At 47.6% G+C, this 22,403-nt stretch overlaps 1 protein-coding gene across 10 annotated transcripts; it reads right to left on the reverse strand.

Annotated features, from left to right (window-relative positions):
- Positions 1 to 843: 843 nt before the first annotated feature.
- Zfyve27 (zinc finger FYVE-type containing 27) lies at positions 844 to 22,001 on the reverse strand. 10 transcript variants are annotated; one of them, XM_090346114.1, is made up of 13 exons: positions 21,839 to 21,999; positions 19,823 to 20,023; positions 16,700 to 16,770; positions 15,599 to 15,785; positions 11,933 to 12,028; positions 10,332 to 10,444; positions 9,638 to 9,777; positions 9,007 to 9,075; positions 7,348 to 7,368; positions 7,063 to 7,207; positions 4,787 to 4,833; positions 4,425 to 4,506; positions 844 to 2,287 (listed from the first exon to the last, which is right to left on the reverse strand). In XM_090346114.1, the coding sequence occupies exons 1-13, from the start codon at positions 21,844 to 21,846 to the stop codon at positions 2,223 to 2,225; spliced, it is 1,245 nt and encodes a 414-aa protein (XP_090202240.1). In that variant the 5' UTR covers positions 21,847 to 21,999; the 3' UTR covers positions 844 to 2,222. The 10 variants fall into 10 exon arrangements, with proteins under 10 accessions (XP_090202240.1, XP_090202237.1, XP_090202245.1 ...); XM_090346111.1 differs by having other exon boundaries at positions 9,007 to 9,159; XM_090346119.1 differs by lacking the exon at positions 21,839 to 21,999 and adding an exon at positions 21,322 to 21,498 and having other exon boundaries at positions 9,007 to 9,159; positions 19,987 to 20,023.
- Positions 22,002 to 22,403: the final 402 nt, after the last annotated feature.

The following is a 22,403-nucleotide window of genomic DNA, read 5'->3' on the forward strand; positions in this document are numbered from 1 at the left end:
CAGCTCCATGACCATCCTTCCTGAGCTTCCATCTGTTACAGTTCACCAGCAATAAGCACTATTTACACTCATGGCACCCTCTGACACTCTCTCTGAAAATAATCTAAAATCATCTCTGGCTTAAAATTAAAAAAAAAAAATCACTGTCATAAGCTTTACAGGCTGTGAAGAAGTCTGTGTCCACTGAGCATTTCCTGCAGACCAGGCGCCTGCCTCATGGATGGTGCTTCTTTAGTCCACACAGTACAGCACAGCAGCCTCAAGATGCCAACACCGCTATTAGACTCCTTTTACAGATGGGAGTAAGAAGCAAAGAAAGACCATGACAATTGGTTCCAGCCCCCTTCAGGTAGGGATAAGGTAAGGAAGGGTAAGCTGGGGCATTAAGCACAGTGTCTTTCATCCAGGAAACTCCCAGCCCATGCCAGCTGTCAGAACTGCATGGACCTCCAACCTCAAAGCTAGCCTCTTCTCTACCAGCTCTCAGCTTCCAAGTACGAATGCTTTCTCTCAGGGAATAGCTAAAATCTTTCCATTTTAAAGCCTGCATTACTTTGCATTTACAACGGTCTGGTCTCTAACCCAACCCTAGCCCTGGGTTCTCAATCTTACCTATCACAAGACAGAGATCCCAAGCCAACCCACCCATCTTGTGCTATGTGTGAGGCATGGCTCTCCCTGTGGGCCAGGCTGCAGTTCTCATACCCCTGCCACTCAGGGTATATAAAGGCCTACCCCCAGCATGGCTGCAGTCCCAGCAAGGCCAGTAATCTTGGGCAGTACATGGAGGTCTGATCCTCCAAGCAGGGAGAGTCTGAGACAAAAACAGGACAAAAGCACAAGAAATTTGAGGCCTTTTATTGATGATTCTCCACATACACAGATTCTTTCCACTGCTCTCCAATGTAAACAAGCACAGAGAATTTAACTCTCATCTCTCCCACCAAGACAAAGGGGACACGAAGCCTGCCTGATTCCCCACAGACTGGCACCTGGTTGCCAGGCTTGCATTTCACCTCATGTGTGGTTTGGTAAGAAGGTGGGCTGGGAGGGACCTTTTCTGCCAACCTGCCCTCTCCTGCCACCATGAATGTGGGCTTCAGGTAGCCCAGGATGCAAGGGAGAGTTCCAGGTAGAAGGGACCCCCTTCTCACCCCACAATTTGTGCTGCATGTTCCCAAGAACCATACAATAAATAAAATAAATACATTGAAAAGACAGGGTAGCTGGGGGCAGGGAAGAGGGGACAGAGCCAGCTCAGGGTTTGGGCAGAGATAATGGACCCCAGAGACAGGGACAGAAAAATGACCAAGAGGCCCTATCCCATAACTGAGCCTTCCCTCCTGCACATGGCCTAGGAATCTAGGATCCCACTCAGCAAAATCCCACACTTCCCAGGACCTCAAAAGTCAAGGGCTTCAGGACTCCGCTCTGCTCACCAGACCTCACATTCTATAGGACAAAGGCCGGGTCGGGAGATGAGGTACTGGGCCACAGAAGGGGTGCTCTAGACTCGGGACAGGAGGAACAGGAGGGATCTGAGCATCCCATAGCCGCTCCAGCAGGGCTGAGGACATCACAGCATCAAGTGAACTGACGTTTATAAGCCAAGGTCTCTGCCTGGTGGGGCTGTGTGATGCTGTTCTCACCTAACACTCTGGTCTCGACCAGCCCTCTATACACTACTCCCCCGGGGGAACCTGGAAACTTCAACCATGCTACAACACTACTGGCCTTGTCAGGCCTGGTCACACTCACTAATAGGAAACTAGTCAGATGCTCGTACCAGGAGGAAGGTCATTCAAACCACAGAGCTAGCGTGTGGTGCTCTCTGTAACAGAGGAAATGGCCCAATACTCCCAGGAAAAAGGTCCTTTTCCTAATCTCAGGTCTCCTGGAATCCCCAAGCCAGGCCAGACTAACTAGCCCATATCATAGGATCCAAGTTGAAAGCAGACTTAGCTCTCTGCCGCCCTCTGGTGGACATTCTCTGATCAGCCCTGAGCCTGTGTAGCTCAGGACAGAGCAGGGCAGCCAGGCCTCCCTGGGATTTGAGCACAGCACTGCTCCAGCTGAGCTGCAGACAGCAGAGGACTGACAGGGAATCCTACCTAGCATTCAGGCCACACTTGCCCAGCTCACACCACAGGGGCCAGGGGTGGGGAAATGGGGATCTATTCCTGGCCCCAGAACTGCTGCCTCTTGGAGCCTGGCCTCTTGTGTCACTTGCTCAAGGTCTGGTTGCATGAGGCACACACAAACACAGTCTCTCTCTGGGCTTCAGGGGCTGGAAAGGAAGAAGAACTTGGTGAGACACTTCCTTGTGCCCTTCGCAGTACTAGAAACTCCCTCACAGTGGCCCAGGCTGATCATCCACCACCCAGCCCGAACCCTCCGACCCAGCTGGCTGCTGGCCTCAGACACACCTCCTTCCTCAGGATCTGGAGACTGGGTGCTGGTGCCAACACTAGACCTCTCCAGTGTTCTGTGCATTAAAAATTCTTTTGGCGGCCGGGAGTTTGGCCAAGTGGTAGAGTGCTTGCCTAGCATGCATGAAGACCCAGGTTCGATTCCTCCCTACCACATACGTAGGGAAAAAAAAAGCAGGAAGTGGAGCTGAGGCTCAAGTGGTAGAGTTCTAGCCTTGAGAAAGTCCAAGGACAGTGCTCAGGCCCTGAGCTCCAGCCCAGGGCTGGCAGGGAAAAAAAAAAATTCTTTTGGCACCAAATGAGCACTTAAAAATGTCTTCACAATAAAATACCTGAGAAAATGTTCCTAAAACGTTTTAATAGAGGTTATCTCTAGGTGGCAAGATTACAGGATTATTCTTCCCTTCTTTTTTTCTGTATAAGACTTTTCCAATTTTCGTAGTTAATGAGTATGTGTTACTTGTGAGATGTAACGGGGAAAGCTGTCTAACGCTAACATACTATAAGGCTTTAGTAAGCAAAACATCTCATTTTTCAATGATGTGTGTCTGGGTCAGGTGCTGGTAGTTCACACCTGTTATCCTAGCCACTTGGGAGGCTAAGATTAGGAGGACCGAGGTTCCTGGCCAGATAGGGCAGAAAAGCCCATGAGATCCATGGGGACATGATAAACTACACAGAGACCAAAGAAGGATACTCTTAGGAGAAGAACACAAAGGCACAATGCCTATGTGTATCTATCTAATCATATAAAATAATGTTTATCAATGTTTATCCAGGAAATGGAAACAAGAACTTATTCTTCGTTGCTGTTTTTCTCTTCTTTTCTTTTTGTCTTATTTATCTGACTTTGGGGGGAGAAGGCATACAAATGGAAAGACAAAGGGCAAACAAATGCAGCACTTATACTCACTAGACACTTCATCAAAAGTGAACCATACAGGCTGGGATGTGGCTTAGTGGTAGAGTGCTTGCCTAACATGCACTGGGTTAGATTCTTCAGTACAATATAAACAGAAAAGGCCAGAAGTAGCACTGTGGCTCAAGTGGTAGTGTTAGCCTTGAGCAAAAGAAGCTCAGGGACAGTGCCCAGCCCATGAGTTCAAGCCCCAGGTCTGGCAAAAAAAAAAACAACATACAAACCTGTGGGTGAGAATGGGAGGGAAAAACAAGGAGATAACGAGGGAAGAGATGACATTTTTCAAAAAGAAATGTACTCTTTACCTGACTTATGTACCTGAAACACCTTTGTATATCACCTTTATAACAACAAAAAAATTTTAAATAAATAAAAGCCCATGGGACTTCATCTCAATGGAAAAAATGATAGTCCATACATCCTATCTACTGTGGGAAGCATGAAGAGAGAGAGGAAAAATAAATTGCGTTCTAGGTGCACATCCTGGCAGGAAGATCTCGAAAATAAAATAATCAGGGGGGAGGCGGAAAAAAAAGCTAGAGGCATGGCTCAGTAACATACCTGACTAGCAAGGGAGGCCATTCAAAACCCAGTACTGCCAAAAAGAAAAAAAAAAAAAGAAAGAATGTGTACGTGCATTCAGATCTACGTGCATGCTACAGACACATCCAACCATCCTACGACAGGAGCACTTTCCTTCCTTGTGCTTTTCTGTATGCTTCACTTACAACAAATCTGTACAGCTTTTATAAAAGAAAATGGTTTTTATTCATCTAGAAATGTTACCATGGTGGTTCTATCTGCACAAGGCAGAGGGGAGCCTAGTGGGGTGCTACTGCTGTGTTATACACTTCAGAAGCTGTCACCTCGAGTCACAGTTTCCAGGTTCATTACATCTACTCTTCGCATGTATCAAAGGTTTCCAGGCTTTGGTTGGTAAGTGGGATGGATGAGCTGTTCCCACAGACGTTGGACAAGGATGTCCTCATTCCTTTCCTACAATGCAGCCTCCCCTTCGGGGGCAGAAAGCTGGTATCAGCCCCCCAGCCCCTTGGCCCACCCCCTGCACTACTCACCTGTGGCCCCCATGGAGGACTTGGGCACCTTAAAGGAGCAGCACCGAGAGCAGAAGCTGTTCCCACAGTTACTGCAGCTCCGCTGCAAACAAGAACCAAAGTCAGTGCCAGATGGAGCTGCCATTCTCAGGCACCCGAACTTCAAGCACCTCCCTTCACCAGCCAATTCTCCCCAACAAGACAGAGCGGTGAGGTACCCAGGCATGGCAGAAGAGAGACTGGACTGAGTGACCACCCCAAAGGAAGGCTGATGAAGGCATATTGCAGATATCAGGCCTCTGTGACCCAAGGAGTCAGACTTCCTCCTGTACAACCCAGTCACAAGCACACAGCTCCCAGCAAACGGCCTGAGACTTACTTACCCTCTTCTTCAACACGGAGAAAGTGGCGGAGCAGCCTGTACAGTTCCCTGAGAAACAGAGACAGCAGCTCAGTTTTGACCCAGCCCCAAGCACTCACTTCTCTGCTCTTGACTCTGGTAAATGGGTACTCAAGGACACCAGCCCACCCCCGGCCATGTTCCCATGAGAACATGGAAGCACGATGGCCCCTGAGAGACACTGGATCCAGGCCTGCAGAGGTGTGGTCCTTGCACCCTCTGGGAGAAGGGCAACCCCACTCACAGGCACATAAGAAATGAAAGAACATCTTGAGAATCTGCTCCAGAAACCCAGCCAGACTGGCAGGGATCTGACTTCACCCCCAGTTAAGCCTGCCTGATATAAGCCCCTCAAGTTCTCTTTCTATGTACTCTGCCTGTGGGGAAGGACAGAAATGCCTCCTGAAAACACATACACCTGCTCTCTGTCACTAGAAGATTTGAAATGAGAAGCCTAGAACCAGGCACTTTTCAAAGAGGCAAAAAGCAAACTGCTCAAGCACTAGGAGCAGCACCATCAATGACAAGATGGAAAGCTTCAGGCGATAGGCCAGGGCAGCATAGGAAATGGCTTGGGAGGCAAGAGAGGTGGAAGGAGAGATGAAGGATAGGAAGAAGGTTTCTGGGCCAGTGAGTCCAAGACCTGCTGTGATCTGCTCAGGTCACAGTTGGGCTAGGAATAGAAACAGGCCTCTCTTTTACACAATGACCCCAATCTGTATTAGCACCTCCATGCAATTCCTTCCTTTGTAGAGCCAGGATCACCTTGGAGCTCTTGCTAAAGGAGTTTTCCTGAGATCAAGGAAAGGAAGACTGTTATCAAAAGAAAAGAAGTACTAGAGGCTAGGTACTGGTAGTAATTAGTGTTTTTGATCACTCTGTGGTCCAGACAGAGGGAAGAGAGAAGAGCTAATAAGCCCTTGTGTGCTGGTGATATAGGAACTATCCACTCCACTAAGAACTGGGGAAGGCAGCCTATCTCTGCCTCCCAAGGCAAAAAGGTAGGGTAATAGGACAGGGAAAGAAGCAAGACTTGACATTCAGGCTTACGTCCAGAAATTCCTCCAAACTGGATAGACCAAGCACCCAGCAACAGCTACATAGTCCATTGTAACAGCCAGTACCCATATACAGGCCTAGGCCAGAAGAAGGCTCTAGGAGCTGACACCAGTTCAGACAAGCAATGGGGGAGAACAGCCCTGCTCCTTCTAACAACTACCTGCTCCTTCTCCCAGGATTCTCAGCAAAGGCCCAGCCCCTATCATCCTTTGTGATAAAGCCACAAAGATGGAGGCTGCATGGCCCCACTGGGGCCTGCAAGCCTTTGCTAAGACAGAGTGGGGTCCTCCCCAAAGAAGCTATGGAATTCAATAGCCTTGAGAAGGTTCCCTGCCAAGGTTCATACGTTAAAAATCCTAACCCCAGGCAAATGCCAGTGGCTCACACCTGCAATCCCAGCCACTCAAGAGGCTGAGATCTGAGGACTACGGCTGAAAGCCAGCTCAAGCACAAAGGTCTATGAGATTCTTATCTCTGATTAACCACCAGAAAACCAGAAGTGGTATTGTGGCTCAAAGTGGTACAGTACTAGCCTTAAGCAAAAGAGCCCAGAGACCAGGCCGGGAGTTTGGCCTAGTGGATAAAATGCTTGCCTAGCATGTACAAAGACCCGGGTTCGATTCCTTGGTACCACATACATAGAAAAAAGCCGGAAGTGGTTCTGAGGCTCAAGTGGTACAGCTCTAGCCTTGAGAAAGTCCAATGACAGTGCTCAAGCCCTGAACTCAAGCCCAGGACTGGCAAAAAAAAAAAAAAAGAAAAAAAAGAAAAAGCCCAAGGACAATGCTCAGGCCCTGAGTACAAGCCCCAGGACTGGCAAAAAAAGAAAATCCTAATCCCCAAATTATGGGGAGGCTCAAAACCTAAAGACATCTCAGCAGGGGTGTAGGCAATCTAGGATGAAAAGGGAAGAAGCAAGGACCAGAGCCATGTAAGGCCTGGAATACAGTGTCTCAGGCCAACAACTTCCTGTGAGCTAGTGTTTAAGGAAGAGAATTGGACAAGAAGAAACCCACATTTCATCTCTTAGCAGTTCTACTGGACACATGCTAACATCCCAAGGTCCCGTGGACACTTGCTTTAGTTACAATTAGACCCCACATTTCCAAACTCTGACCCCATGTGAGCCAAGGCCCCCTCCGCCCCAGTCTCAGCATTCCTCCTGGCTGCCCTAACCCTGCTCTACTGGTCTGGCCATACCGAAGTTGTTGGTAGGGTAACGCTTGCGGAGCCGTTCTGTGAGCCGGGACACCTTGCTGCGCAGCACCTCATTCTTACTCAGGAAGCCGTTGTCTTGCAGGGACAGCTCATCCTCTGCTGGGCAGGGGGCACCCTCATCATCCTCCTGTGGGAACAGCTCCTTCCAGTCCCTCCCACCTCTTGAAAAGGCCCAGGGGCCTTCATGGCAGAGGCACCTGGACACAGCCAGCTCCGCCACCCTCGCCCAGCCCAGCCCGCCCAGCCCACCTCAGAGTTCCCACTTACCAGCACCACCAAGTGCGTCTCCTGCCTCCCAAGGTGCAGGGGAGAAGAGAAAAAACAGAGACAGAGATGGCAGGGCAAGGACCAGGAGTGGGGGACTCCAGGCTACTCTTAAGTTCGGAGCATCTCCCACACACATAGTGAGGTTAACAGATGCCCTCCCCTGATGCAGCCAGCACTAAGAAGCTCGGAACAAGCTGCTGACTACTCTTTTCACACTGAGGAACACATCCCTCACACCTCTTAAGTTTCACCTACTTTACAAACATAAATGTGAACTGCATCAAGATACAAATGGTATTCCTTACTGTAAGTCGGGAACAAATATCTTAAAAATCATGCTATGTATCTCCCCCCTCCCAGAGCCATACTTATAATCATTACCAAGTCTTGGAGAAATCTAATAGTCTAAGTTCAAATGTCAGCAGAGACAGGGCTGATTTAAGAGTGAAGAAGGCCTGGTGAAAATTCCAGAGATTCCCCCACCCCCATACACTGTTTACATCTCAATTTCTACTTTACAAAGAGACATAAGAAGAAATGATTTCCTACTGTAAGAAAATAAACAATAAAGTGGTCAGACACAGGTACAATGGCTCATATCTATAGTCCCAGGTATTCAGGAAGTAGAGAGCAGGAGGATCACAGTTTGAGGATAGCCGAGGCAAAAAAAGTTAGCAAAAAGTAAAGAAGCATAATGCCAGCTACAAGGGAGGCATAAATAGAAAGATCGTATGACAAAAAAGCAGAGGACCCTAACTAAAAAGGTAGCTAAATCAAAAAGGGATGGAGCATGGCCAAGCAAGCACAAAACCCTAAGTTCAAATGCCAGCACTGCCTCCCCCACAATAAAGACAACAATAAATAGCAGTGGTCACTAACTGCAGTACAGGATTTGTCTAAAGGAAGGTAGCCTCAGGACTACTAAAACCCTAGAGTTCTAAATAAAATCAAGCTCAAAAGCACAATTTTTAAAGTGTTTCAAGCCAAATAAAACACTTGTACAAAACACTAGTTTAAACCACTGTCCTAAAACCAAGACAACTATTGAACTTCCCCTGACCTCACACTTAGCCATGAATCACTTTCTCCAGCCTCTGAGCAGAGCAGCAGAGGAACAGGGAAGGCTCCCTCAACCTGTCCTCCCAACATCAAGACACCAACTCTTAGCCAGGCTCAGTGGCTCTCGCCTGTAATCCTGGCTACTCAGGAGGCTGAGATCTGAGGATCGAGGTTCAAAGCCAACCCGGAAAGCCATGAAACTCTTCAATTAATCTCTAGAAAACAGGAAGGGGGGCTGTAGCTCAAGGGTAGGGTGGTAGCCTTGAACTGAAAAGCTCAGGAGCAGTGACCAGGCCCAGAGTTCAAGCCCCATGACTGTCCCCCCACCGCCCCGCAAAAAAATACAAAAAAACTCCAAGTCTTGAGATAAAGTACCAGTCCCCAGTGGCACTGCCACAAGACCTGCAAAGCCACCCCTGCCCTGGGTACCCTGAACAGGTGACTAGATAGGCCATAGAGCAGGGAGCAAGGGGTCACTGGCCCTGTTTCAACCTGTGAGCCCTAGCTCAGTTTTGACTTCTGGGGTGAACATGCAAAAATAAAACTCCAGGAACACCAGCTTCTGCCAGGTCATACAGCATGCAGAGAAGGGCCACACACCTCAATTGCGTCTTTGAACTCATCTGGTTCAGCCTCCTCAGCCTCCTCCACACTGCCTGGTGTGAGGTCCTGGGAAGAGAGTCTCAATGACACAGAGGAAGGATGGTGGCTGTACAGTAGAGGGCCTTCTGCCAGGAGCCAGCATTCAGGTTTCTACCCCAGAGGAAATGGCACAATTACAAGAAAGTGGTAAGTCATGGGAAAGAAAGCAACCTGTAATTCCTCAGGGCAGAAAGAAGGGAACAAGACCACAGCTGACCCTCAGTGCCTGAGCACAGGGCTCTGAACCATGGGGTCTGGATAAGACTCAGTGACACCACTACCTAGCAACAATGCCTTGAACACCCACTCCATGGCTCAGTCTTTTCTTCTGCTACTCTCAGACACAACTTACCTTCCTTGCAAAAATATCTATACAGCACTTAGAATAGCATCTGACACACAGTAGGCACTCAATAAAGTGCAGGACAGTTATTTTTATTATACTTATTAAGCACACCAGAGATCAGGCCCAGGATGGAGCAGGAATCACAATGGAGGCCAGTCTGGGAGCTATTTACTATATGAGCAAGCTAAAAGGTGGACCCCATTTGCCCTCAGCAGGACAAGGGTGAAATCCAGGAGTACTCACCTCCGTGGGAGTAGGGGCAGGTGTGCTATCCAGAAAAGCACCTATCCCCCCAACATCTGGCAGTGGCGGGCTCTCAAAGACTTGTTCTTGCTGCTTGGGGTTCATGCGCTGCTGCAGGGATGTCCTATACTCAGACACCACTAGCCAGGGCAAGGAGAACAGAGTGGGAGGCAAACACAGACAGAATAAGTAGGACTCTGGGGGTGACACCTTCCACCAAGCACACGCCCTCTACTACTGAAAGAGCTGCCTTCCTAACTAGGCAAGTCACCCAGCCTAAGCCTCATGAGCAACACAGGCATCACCACTTGCCCTAGATCATTAAAGACTTCATGAGGTAAGTGTGCTCTAAGTTACAGCAGACTGTGGGATCACAGAGATGTAGCAGCACCTCCAGGTGGCTGCTGCCCAGGGAATGGGCAAAAATGTCTCTCTCATCTCCCAGAAGCCACCAATCTCAGGAAGCAGTGATTAATCTGCTTTAGAAGAAAAGAGGATTGTACTGTGGCAGCCTCCCTGGAGAGGTGTCATCCTTTCCTAATCCTCAGGGATCCAGGGTCCTATAAAGGAGGACCCCAGTGTGGTGCTGCCCGGGTGTAAAGGACTGTAGTAACAGACAAAGAGATGAAGCAGAGGGCCCAAAAGATGTTCAGAGTCAGTCTGGGCCCCAAATGTCAGGGTCTCTTTGGCTTACCTCGGAAGAATTCCACATTCCCCAGAAAGAGTGTGCTGTTTAAAAGGGCAAGGACCCAGCAGAGAGGCAGCAGATACAGCATACAAACTGTGCCCAGAAGAGCCCCATAGAACCTGATGATCAGAAGAAATTCATAAGATCAGAAGGGAACAGGTTTAGACTAAGCACATTCACACAGGGATCCAGGTGAGAAACCATTCTGGGCATACTCAAAATAGCAAGATCTGCTCATCAAACCAGTATAAAAGCTGGGCAAGGTGGCTCACACCTGTAATCCTTGCTACACTGGAGGCTGAGATCTGAGGATCTTGGTTCAAAGCCAGCCTGGGCACTAAAGACTGAGACTCTTATCTCCAATTAACCACTAGAAAACAGGAAGTGGGGCTGTGGTTCAAGGGGCAGAGCAGTAACCTTGAGCTGAAAAGCTCAGGGACAGCGCCCAGGCCCAGAGTTCAAGCCCCACAACCCTCCCCCCACGCACCTACACACACACAAATGTATAAGATAATGATGAGGAAGGATTTAGAACTATCAACAAGTCTCTGGTTTCTAACTGACATGGACTGGTGAGGCCATGTTGTGTCCGAGGCTAGGGCACCTGAATGGATCAATTGTCATCACACTCAGGGACTAGACTCTGATGTCTACAGGCAGCCTGGGATGTAACTCCATCTCTGCTATATGTCTCTGTACAGTCCTAGGCTCTGAGTATTAGTTAACTTCCTTCACCCACCCATAAAAGGGTGATTAGGACAGCATCTACCTCATGGGGTACTGTGAAGACTGTGATAATAACTTGTGTCTGACACAAGATTAAGACTGGATAAATTAATTATAATTATCATTCCTTAGTAGAGCTTCAAACATCCATTTTATTGGAAGGGAGGGAGAAAAGTCTCAAAACACTATTAAGTATAGCTGAACATGAAATCAATTGCTATATCAGCATGCACATTACATGATACGTTATTTGTCTATTATTCAAGTTTTTGTTTTTGTTTTCTTTTGCCAGTCCTGGGTCTTGAACTCAGGGCCTAAGCACTGTCCTTGGGCTTTCTCAAGGCTAGAGCTCCACCACTTGAACCACAGCACTATTTCTGGCTTTTTTTCTATGTATGTGGTACCAAGGAATCGATCCCAGATCCTCATGCATGCTAGGCAAGCATTCTATTACTAGATTAAACTCCTAGCCCCTATTTAAGTATTTCCGTTACACATTTTTTTTTTTTTTGCCAGTCCTGGGGCTTGAACTCGGGGCCTGAGCACTGTCCTAGGGCTTTCTCATACACCACTTCCAACTTTTTCTATGTGTATGGTACCAAGGAATTGAATCCGGGTCTTCGAGCACACTAGTCAAGAACTCTACTACTGGGCCAAACTCCAGCCCCTGCTATACATTTTTAAAAAGCATTTAAACAATAGCAACAAATTAGAGCTCAGCAGTATCCCTGCAGACCTACACATAGAGCCTAGGATCTTTTCCCGTGAGGTGGGAAGGGCCCTGCCTTTCGAGACATTTCAAGGCAGCTGCTATTGCTTGGCAGGGAAGGGGTTCAAGCTGCAAATTCCTACAGGAAGTGGGAGGGCTGGTGGGCACTCACTGAGATGATACCACAGGGTTTTCCCAGTGTAGCACACGGTAGGCGGCTTCACAGGTGCAGCACAGGCGAGTCAAGAAGGCCTCCAGTTGGATCAAGCTGCAGACACAGGGGCTCCTGTGAGTGTGCAGGTCTTGCCCCACCCACCCCCTGGGCAGGATGGAAGTCTGTGGAGGAAAAGCCTGGGGCCACTGGGTAGGGGTAAATACTCAACTCCTTGACTATTCTACTTAGATCTCAAAAGTGTGGAAGAAGAGGGTCTTGCCAAGCTGCTTCAGGTACTGTTTCCATTCCATGTTTGAACCCCCTCCGACGGTAGAACCAGTTCAGTTTCTGTTCCTGCTAACTATTGATGTCAGCCAAGCTACTTAACTGTTCCATAGCTACAGTTCCCTCATAAGTAAAATGAGTATCAGAAGGTCTACCTCACAAGTACACAACGCTGTGGATGCACAGCACCATGAGGACGAATGGCAGACCAATGTCTCCTCACCTAGAATGGAAGGCAGACCAGCTGAGGAGCTCTGCTAACAGAGATAAACCCCAGAAGCCATGAGTACATCTGGCACCCAGGTCCAATCTATGAAGGGCTCCTTGGGAAAATGTCTGTTGAGGCAAGGGAGGTATAAGACGACTGCAAACATCCTGTTGCAGTGACAGAAGCACTGGGGAATGATGGAGACACAAAAACCAAACCCAAAGGGGTCCCACTAGCCAAATCTACAACAATTTGAGATGAGAACAAGTAAAGGCAATAGATTATAACCCAATGTACTAAATAAAAATCCAAGAGCTCAAACTGATAATATGAGCTCATACTAATATGGAAGGGCAATCAGAAAATCATCTTTCCAACCATCACAAAAATAAAGTGATTAAGGAGACCATGAATGGTTTTACAACAGTGGGAGGCCAGTGTGGTGGCTCATGCCTGTAATCCTAGCTACTCAGGGAGGCTGAGATCTGAGGATCAAGGTTCAAAGCCAGCCTGGGCACAAAAGACCATAAGACTCTAATCTCCAATTAACTTCCAGAAAATAAGAAGTGGGGCTTGGCTCAAGGATAGGACAGTAGCCTTGAGCTGAAGAGTTCAGGAACAGCTCCCAGTCCGAGTTCAAGCTCCATGACCCACCAAAAAAATAATAATTTAAAAAATAATTAAAAATAAAACAGTGGGTAAATGTTTCATGAACCTCACAGTGCCTCCCTTCTGAATACTAACAATGAAAGGAGAGGACGATGCACAGCAGGAAGCTGTACACACACAAGCGGGCAGAGTTAGCATTTCCTGAAATTACAGGCCACTGATAGGAAAGTCCCAACAATACCACATCAATTGCCATAGTCCTGGCAGAGATGCATAATCTGAATCTAACCAAGAGGAGCTACATTACCCAAAGTGGGGGGCTCCTACAAACGGAAAAGCTCAAAATCAAGACACACAAAGACTGAGGCTCTAGGTGAAAGGAGACAAACAAAAATGCTGAATGTGAGGTCTGCACAGCTCCACAATCAAGCACCTGCCTCACATGTAAAGTCCTGAGTTTGATCCTCAGCAGAACAAAACAAAAATCTCAATGTAAGCTTGGTGCTGGCAGCTTACATCTGTAATCTTGGGAGACTGGGATATGAGGACCAAGGTTCAAGTCAGCCAGGGCAGGCTGTGAGACTTTTTTTGACCAGACCTGGGCTTGAGCTCAGGGCCTGAACACTGTCCTTGGACATTCTCAAGGCTACAGCTCTATCATTTGAGCCTCAGTACCATTTCTGGCTTTTTTCTATGTATGGGGTACCAAGGAATCGAACCCGGGCCTTCGTGCATGCTAGCTAGGCAAGCACTCCACCACTAGGCCAAACTCTCAGCCAAATCTGTGAAACTCTTATCTCCAATTAACCACCAAAGAGTGAAGCTGTATTTAAAGTGATGTTGAGCTCAGGGACAATACCTAGGCCCCGAATTCAAGCCCCAGAATCGGCACGCACACACGCGTATGCACACAAAAAAACTTAACATAATGTAATATATGATCTTAGATTGGATCCTGAATCAGAGGAAATTGATAGGAAGAAGTTTACCAACAGAACTGGTTATGATCCATACAGTAGATAACTCATGCTAATGTTGTCAGTATTAAATTTCCCTTCTGGTTACAGTGCTATGGATATATGAGGAAGTCCTCTTCTTACAAATACATGTTGAAATATTTGGGGTAAACAGACATGATATTTGCAACTTTTTTTTTTTTTTTTTGTGGCTCCTGGGGCTTCAATTCACCTGAGCGCTATCCCTGAGCTCTTCAGCTCAAGGCTACTACGCTACCCGTAAGCCGAGCCCTACTTCCCATTTTCTAGAGGTTAATTGGAGATAAAGAGTCTCTTTTGTGCCCGGGCTGGCTTTGAACCTTGATCCTCAGACCTCAGCCTCCAGAGGAGCTAGGATTACAGGCGTGAACCATCGTGCCTAGCTATATATTTGCAACTTTCTTTTGAACAGTTCAGGATAAAAAATATACAGAGCGATTGCAGGAACCACTAAGGTAAAACGTTAACAATTGTCCTTGCTGGTAAAGGGCAAATGGGACTTGTTTATGTCATCTGCGCACTTCTTCTCTATGCTTAAAATTATTTCACAGGGCCGGGAGTTTGGCCTACCAGTAGAGTGCTTGCCTAGCATGTATGAAGCCCTGGATTTGAGTCTTCAGTACCACATACACAGAAAAAGCTGGAAGTGGTGCTATGATCAAGTGGTAGAGTGCGAGCCTTGAGGAAGCATAAGGACAGTGCCCTGAGTTCAAGCCCCAAGACTGGCACAAAACACAGACACCTGAGCCTGGCACCAGTGGTTCTACATCTGTAATCCTGGCTACTCAGGAGGCTGAGATATGAAGATCATGGTTCAAAGCCAGCCCATGAGACTTTTAAATTACCGAAAAAGCCGGAGTGGCACTATGGCTCAAGTGGCATAATATTAGCCTTGAGCAAAAGAAGCTTAGGACAGTGCTCAAGCCTAAAGTTCAAGCCTCTGGCATGGACTGGCCAAAACACAAAAAAGAGATAGAGATACCTGGCCCCATTTCTGGGTAGGTCTAGCTTACTGTATGTCAAAATCCTATACAGAAAAGTCCAGCTACCACCTAAGTTGGAACAGTTAATATCTCTCAGTTTCCTTCAGCTGCTTGCTCAAAGCATCATGGTTAGGACATGTCTCCATAGCAGAGCTAAACATAATACATACTGAACACTTCCTGCAGACCCAACACAGGAGTAATCTTCACCCTCTGAGTGAGCCCTACCATCCCAGTTGACAGATGTGGAACCTGAGACACAGAGAAATAAAGCAACTTATCCAGTGTTATCCAGGTAACTGGAAGAGCTGAGGTTTGAATCCATGTAAATAACATGTGGAGGCACAGTGCTTAGTCAAGCCCCCAGAGTGTTTCTAGGGGAAGGAACATAGCTGTGGAATTGGCTGAACCTACAGGCTCATCCAGCTCACTTGCCAGCTGTAAATGGTGGATAATAGCGACGACCACCCAGGACCGTTCAGAAGATTAAATGGAGTAGCATCTGTGGTTTATCCAATATAATGTCTGGTGCACACAAATGAACTATGTAGCAGCTGCTGTCCTTCCTTCTACCCCACCTCCCTGGCCTCTTTCTGATACTCACAAGCTCTTCACCTCAGCCACAGCCTCTGGTCGAGAAAGACGAACTTTCTGCAGGTCCTCTTGCCTAACACTGTGATACTTCCTCCTCATCATCTCAGACTCAGGCAGCTGTGCCCGGCAAACTTCCTGAAGGTAGCCCAGCAGAGCAGGCACAGAAATCATCAGCACACCCACCGAGTACCAAGCACCTAAAGGATCAGAACACTGGATCAAGAACACAGAGCTGCCCACCTATGTGTTTACTCCCTCACCTCTGCCCCGGCCCAGCCCAGGAGGCCTTTTCTGATCAGCCTACAGGGAGGACAAAATATCTCCTCCACCCACCAGGCTACAAAGCCAATTTTGTTTTTCCTCACAGATTTTTATCACTACACCACAGACTATGGGTTTGTTCACCTTCCTCTAATGGAAGCTTTTAAGAGCTGGCATTTTGTCGATGTGATCATTGGAGTTCCAGCTTCATTTTTAATACATTAAAAACTGCTGCCAGCCACATGGTCTCCTTGATATGTGGATATTAGATTCAAACAGTACAAAAGCGATGACTCAATATTTGGGTACCCAAGGTTATTGACACTGTCTTGGAGATATACGCATAACTACATAGACATAAAAATATATAATGAGATATACTCTATAGACATAATGTTAGGCTCACTTGCTGAACCAGAGAAAAGAATACATATGGCAAGAAAAGTCCCAATCGGCTCAGCTTCCTAGGACCCTGATCCCATGGGATGGACTCAGTGACTAAAAGTCAGTGCGTCAGCCATCAATCAATCAAGAGAGAACAGTAACAGCCTATGAAGCTAAGTGGCATGCGTTCTCATTCCTCACAAATAAATGCCCTGTGATGAAAGCACTAGTGTTTTTCCCCTTTAACAGGAGGACACTTAGGTCTCAACAGTGGGTTAAATAATTTGTCCAAGGTCACAGAACCTGGATCATCTCTCTGGAGACTCTGTTCAGATTGTAAGCAAAAGGAAATAGGGCAGGAAGAAAGATTCTCTCACACACAGCCACATCTCAGTGTTCCCCCACAATCATTCTCAAAAGCAATAACAACCACAAAAACCACTGAGCCCCTGGGTGCAGTTCTTACCTTCATTCAAAGTGAGGAACAAGATGTTGAGGCCCAGGCAGGTCAGCAAGGAGCACATAGGCGTCTGCCACCTGCAACACAGAGATCCTGATCACCAGCCAGTCCTCCAGCTGGGAGGGGAGCCCAGGAAGCACAGACAGGAGAGCCATATCTGAAGACAAGGAGGAGGTCTGGGCACAGAGGGCCAAGGGGAAATGAAAAGAGGGCCAAGCCAACCAGTCACAAAACTGCAAGACCTAGGCCGGGAGTTTGGTGGTAGAGTGCTTGCCTAGCATGCACAAAGACTCAGGTTCAATTCCTCGGTACCACATATATAGAAAAAAAAGCTGGAAGCGGTGCTGAGGCTCAAGTGGTAGAGCTCTAGCCTTGAGAAAGTCCAAGGACAGTTCTCAGGCCCTGAGCGCAAAAACAAAACAAAACAAAACAACAACAACAACAAAAAAAAAAAAACTGCAAGACCTGCCAAACTTTCTCCCAGAAGGAAGAACTTATAAAACACTTGCTAAGAAACTCAGGGAGCAGAGAGTGGCCTAGTGGTAGAGTGCACGAAACCCTGGGTTCAATTCCTTGGTGTCACATACACAGAAAAAGCCGGAAGTGGTGCTGTGGCTCAAGTGGCAGACTACTAGCCTTGAAAAAGCCCAAGGACAGTATCCAGGCCCTGAGTTCAAGCCCCAGCACTGTCCTAAAAAAAAAAAAAAAGAAAGAAAAGAAAAAACTCAGTTAAAAGCTAGTGGCTCATGTCTATAATCTTAGCTACTCAGGAAGCTGAGATCTGAAGACCTCAGTTCAAAGCCAGCCTGGGCACAAAAATCTGTGAGATTCTTAACCACCAGAAAACTTGAGCTATTGCTCAAGTGACAGAGTACTAGCATTAAGATGAAGAGCACAGGGACAATGCCCGGGCCCAGAGTTCAAGCCCCACGACCAACAAAAAAGTAAATAAAATAAGGGCAATCCTAGTAAAGAAAAGCATCACACTACCTCTGAACATTGCTTCTTTCCAAAGCCTCTCCCCTCTACTTCATGTCTTCCCACAATTTGGTGCTGGGAGACCCACAGAAAAGTAAAGTAGTTGATCACAGAAGGTAGTCTTAAAATTCTTACTATAGCTCCAGGCTTCAGATCTAGCAGCCAAGGCCCCAGCTGAGGTCCTTCTTCAAAGTCAAATCCTCTTTATTAAGAAAAGAACAATCAAAAGCACAAGCTAATCTGATAGCCACTTTCACAGATCAGTCAGTGTTCCTTCTGCCAGCATTCCAAGAACATAAGCTGGAGGAAGGGGACTTGGGGGTGGGGGGACTCAGACTCCCCCTCCATCCAGTTCTGACTCACTCCACCCATGCAATAGAAATCCCTAGACTTGACTTAGGCTGCTGGCACTACCAACCACCAGAAGCAAAGAAGGTATGATATATTTAACTTCTGTATTTTACCTCAAAAGGACAAAACATATGCCAGAGAGCACAGCCTCATCTCTGGAACCCTCCCCATTTCCTAAGGAAAACAAAAATTTGTTGGCTAGTGATGCTGCTGGGATTATAAAATTAGACAAGAGTCCTTCCTCCTACCTGCCCTTTGCCCCAAAGGCAAGAGAAGAAACATGGTTCTAAACACTGACTACTTCATCTCTAGGATTACTGTCATAAATTATAAGGACTAAAAGAAAAAAAATCTTAGGGCGTTGATCAGAGTTAATAATGGCCCCAAATTCAAAGGCAGTCTGGGTACCATAACTCAACCCTGTCTCTAGAGGGGAAGGAAAAAAGGTCCAGTATTTCCAGATTGAGGAAAGAATGCAAGCTCAGTGGTACCCTTTGAGGTAACTGAATTCCAATCACTCTATCTACTAGTCTTCTCAAGTATTTTAGGGTTGAATCTGATTACAACTAGAAGTTTTTCCTATAAACAATACATGAATGAACATAAAAACTTACATGCAGTTTTGTGGAATTCATTGAGGTTGAGGTTGTCCTACTATTTAGGACAACCAGGTGTTATGTGATTCCGGGTGTGATACAACATTAACTATTTTGGGGGGGAAGAAAGCTTTTTTATTTCTAGGGCTTAAACCCAGAGCTCATTAACTCACTCAACTTCTTTGCTCACAGCTAGTGCTCAAACCATGCCCCCAGCTAGTTAACTGGAGATGGGAGTCACTAGGACATTTCTGCCTGGGCTGGCTTCTTGAGTAGCAAGGATTATAAGCCTAGCCACTTCAGACTAAAAACTTCTTTTTTGACTTGAATCTAGTCCAGCCTTTAAATCTAACTTCTTACTTAAATCTAAGTAAGAATTCTCAGTCTTCAGCATACCAATACCAAGAAACAAGACTAGTTTAAAGTGAAATAGAATTAAGGAACCTAATCACCCAGGCTGTACAGCCCTAGGTTAGAACTTGATTTGACCAAAACAATTCTTCATGGTAATCCTTGAGAAAACTGAGCAAATCTGATTATGAACTGACTATAGAAAGACATCAAGGAATTATTTATTAATGATTGTGGTAGGTATAACATAATTCTGATGATGGAAGATTCAGAGACACCAAATGTATTCAGAGAGCAGAATGTCACGCATCTGTACTTTCAAAGGCTTTAAAAAAAAGAAAAAAGGAAAGAAAGAAAGCAGGCTGAATGAACTAAAAAAGAAAATTATGGAGGATGAAAGCCACAGAAAAATAGAAAAAAAAATGAAACTCACAATCCCAAATGACCAATGAAAATAGTACCATCTTATTCATAATTATTTTGTATTTGACTTTTGCTCAAAATTATATCCTAACGTTAGTATTATACTAGTATTGGAAAAGAAAGGGGAAAAATACGCCTGTCATAAGCTGTAGAAAGCCAATGTTCAAGGCTAATAGTCCTGAGACAGGAAGTTATCTTGTTACAAAGAAGAATCCTGATGAAAGAAAAGATGGTGTCTGGTTCTTGCCTCTCCTGGATTAGAGCTGGGACACAGGGGGACCAAGATAAATCTAGATGTCAAACTAACCCTCCATAACTGGCCATGGCTAGAATGAGAACAGACAGCACAACCGCTACCCAGATGGCTAGCAACTATGGAGCAGGGAGCTAGAAGGCCCAGCAGGCCAGGGGTACTCCAGAAAGTCTGTACCTGAGCAAGTATCGAACACCATCACCTGCATCCTTCAGGGGTTCCAAGTAAATCTCCAGCCTCTTGTACGACAGGACCAAGTTGAAAAGATCAAACGCTGCTGCAGTCTTGGTAGGGGGAGGTAGAGATTCTGGGAGAGCCTCAGGCATCACATTGGGACTCATCTCTGGCCCACTCCCCTCTCGCTCTGATGTCTGCATCCTGTAACCATAGTAATTCCTGACATTTGCACTGCACATCCAGTCTCCCACACATTTCCCCTTGAATTACTGCATGTAACACTAACAGTGAGGTGGACAGGGCTACTACAGCTGGAAAACCCATTTCACAGAATAAACTTGGCTCTGATGAAGCTCAGCAGGGTAAAAATTATTCAAAGACAAAATTCTAGCCAGGTACTGGTGGTTCACACCCATAATCCTAGCTATTCAGGAGGCTGAGACCTGAAGATTGCAGTTCAAAACTAGCCAGCGTTGGAAAATTCCTGAAACTCTTTATCTCCAATTAACCACCCAAAAGCCAGAAGTGGAGCTGTGGTTCAAGTGGCAGAGCAACAGCCTTTAGTGGAAAAGCTAAGGGATAACACCCAGGCTCTGAGTGGAAGTACTAGTACCCACCCACATGCATGCATCACACGCACACCCACACATTAATCCTGTTCTTCAGTCTCCCATCCAATCAATCCTCTTTTCCATCAAGACTTTAAAGTCATAATGTGCAGGCACACTTAGTTGCTGGAAGGAGGCAGCCCACAATCTCAAGAGAAATGATGTCCTGGTACCTTTATTTCCTACTCATCCTTCGGGTGTCACCTTAAACATCACTCTCTCGCTCTGAGAAATCTCTGCCAAACTCCCCAATCGGAACTGGGAGTTCCTTCCCAATGCTTTCTCCCTGGCGACCCTAATCATATCCAAGTACAACCCCTGGCTGTCTTCGGATCTCCTTTTAACTCTGGCTGACCTCCGTTCATTACTGTCACTGTACACAGTTTGTGCGCAGTAGTAACAGCTTGTTGAATAGGTAAACTACCTTTCACCGGAACTACTACTGTATCCAGCCCAGCGCAGCCTCCAACCCACGCCCTTCCTTCGCTTCCCAGCAACTTCTAGGGCCCCCGGGGGCAGCCGCCGCCCTTCTTCGGGAAGTCTCGTTCCCACCTCCCTCAGAGTTCCCTTACTAAGGTAGTCCCGCGCACCCGTATTAAGTTCTTTTCCTGATTTCTAAGTCCTGCTCTACTGGGGGGTAAGTGGGGAGGTAGTGAACAGAACCTCCGCAAACAGTAAAACATCAACCAGTCCTAGGCGAGGAACGTGCGGCGGGGGGTTGATAAAGAGGGTCACCGGGCACCCCCAAATCACCACAGGCCTACCCAGTGCGAAAGGACCTGGTCGTGCGCGAGACAGTCAGGTCAGCACTGGCCAAGGCCTCCAAGGCCCAAGAGGCTGCTGGGGTCCCCTAGGCCCGGACAGGTACCTCCAAGGCCGGTGCCCACCTACCTGGACACCGGCTCAGAAAGAGGCGGGGTAGGGACGGCTGGAGGGCGCCGGAAGGACCCCTGCACCCCGGAGCGTCTCCCCGGGCCCGCCCCGCCGCGCCCCGCCCCGCCGCGGGGCCTCCTCCCAGGGCTACCCGGAAAAGTCAGGTCCCAGAGCCCCCGTCGCCTCCGCCTCCGTCGCTTCCGGGACGCCGGTCGCTCGGCGGCGCCGTGCGCTGACGTCATCGCGCTCTGCCCGCCCCGCCCCCGCCCCGGTTCGGCTCCGCCCACCCGCCCTGGCCCAGGTGAGCGCCCCGCGCTGGCAGCGTGGGCCTGAGCGCCTTTTCACCTCACCGGGCCCCGAACCTGCGCCTCACTGCCCGACCGGACCCGAGCGCGGCTCCGTGATTACCCCAGCGTTTAGGGATTCCAGTGAAAGCACCACCGCGTGAGACAAGAAAGAGGGAAGGAGGGAGGGAAAGAGAGGACAGGGAGAAAGAAAGCAAGAGAGGAAGAGTGGGCACTCCTGAGAAACCTACCTCTTCATCCTCTCCCGCACACGTGCACACACACCCTGTGGCACTTACTGGCTGTTGGCCCCTTCGGGACTGAGCCCTGGAAAGGCAGGAACCCGTTCCCTGTGCGCCAGATACCTAACAGAGCATCTTCCACTGTTTCCTGGATCAGCCTTCTGCAGCGCAATCCTCTTCACTCCGGGTGACCTAGTTAATCTCCCTGAAAACACACATCAGATGGCTTTTGCATTAGTGCCAGACAACACCTGTTTCCCGAGCTCCCCAACAGCCAGGCACTGGACTAAGAGCACTGTCACTAAGCTCTCTGTAGACATTATGTTATCCCATCCGACTCCCGTAGCCCATTTATTTACTTACTTAGTAATCATCATTTCACAGATGAGGAATTGGAACATGGCAAGAAATACCCTTGATAGCACACCAAATAAGCCAACCACTGAGAGTTGGGATTTAAACTTCATGTATCATCTGACCTGGGTGCCCCCAACGGATACCCACCACCACCACTAACCACTTTCGTCTGCATTTACTGGTCTCATCAGCCCTCCTGTTCCCCTTCAGGTGCCTC

Source organism: Megascapheus bottae, chromosome 15 (assembly GCF_031878675.1).
Source record: "Megascapheus bottae isolate mThoBot1 chromosome 15, mThoBot2.hap1, whole genome shotgun sequence".
Taxonomy (NCBI): Eukaryota; Metazoa; Chordata; class Mammalia; order Rodentia; family Geomyidae; genus Megascapheus; species Megascapheus bottae.

Bases quoted from the DNA above. Each gene is read 5' to 3' on its own strand.
- Zfyve27 (XM_090346111.1), bottom strand. The intron at 7,369-9,006 runs GTGTGTGGCCCT...CTTGGGAGGCAG, and splicing joins AGTTCAAAGACGCAATTGAG to GAGACGCACTTGGTGGTGCT. The intron at 4,507-4,786 runs GTAAGTAAGTCT...TCTTGTTTGCAG, and splicing joins TCTCCGTGTTGAAGAAGAGG to CGGAGCTGCAGTAACTGTGG.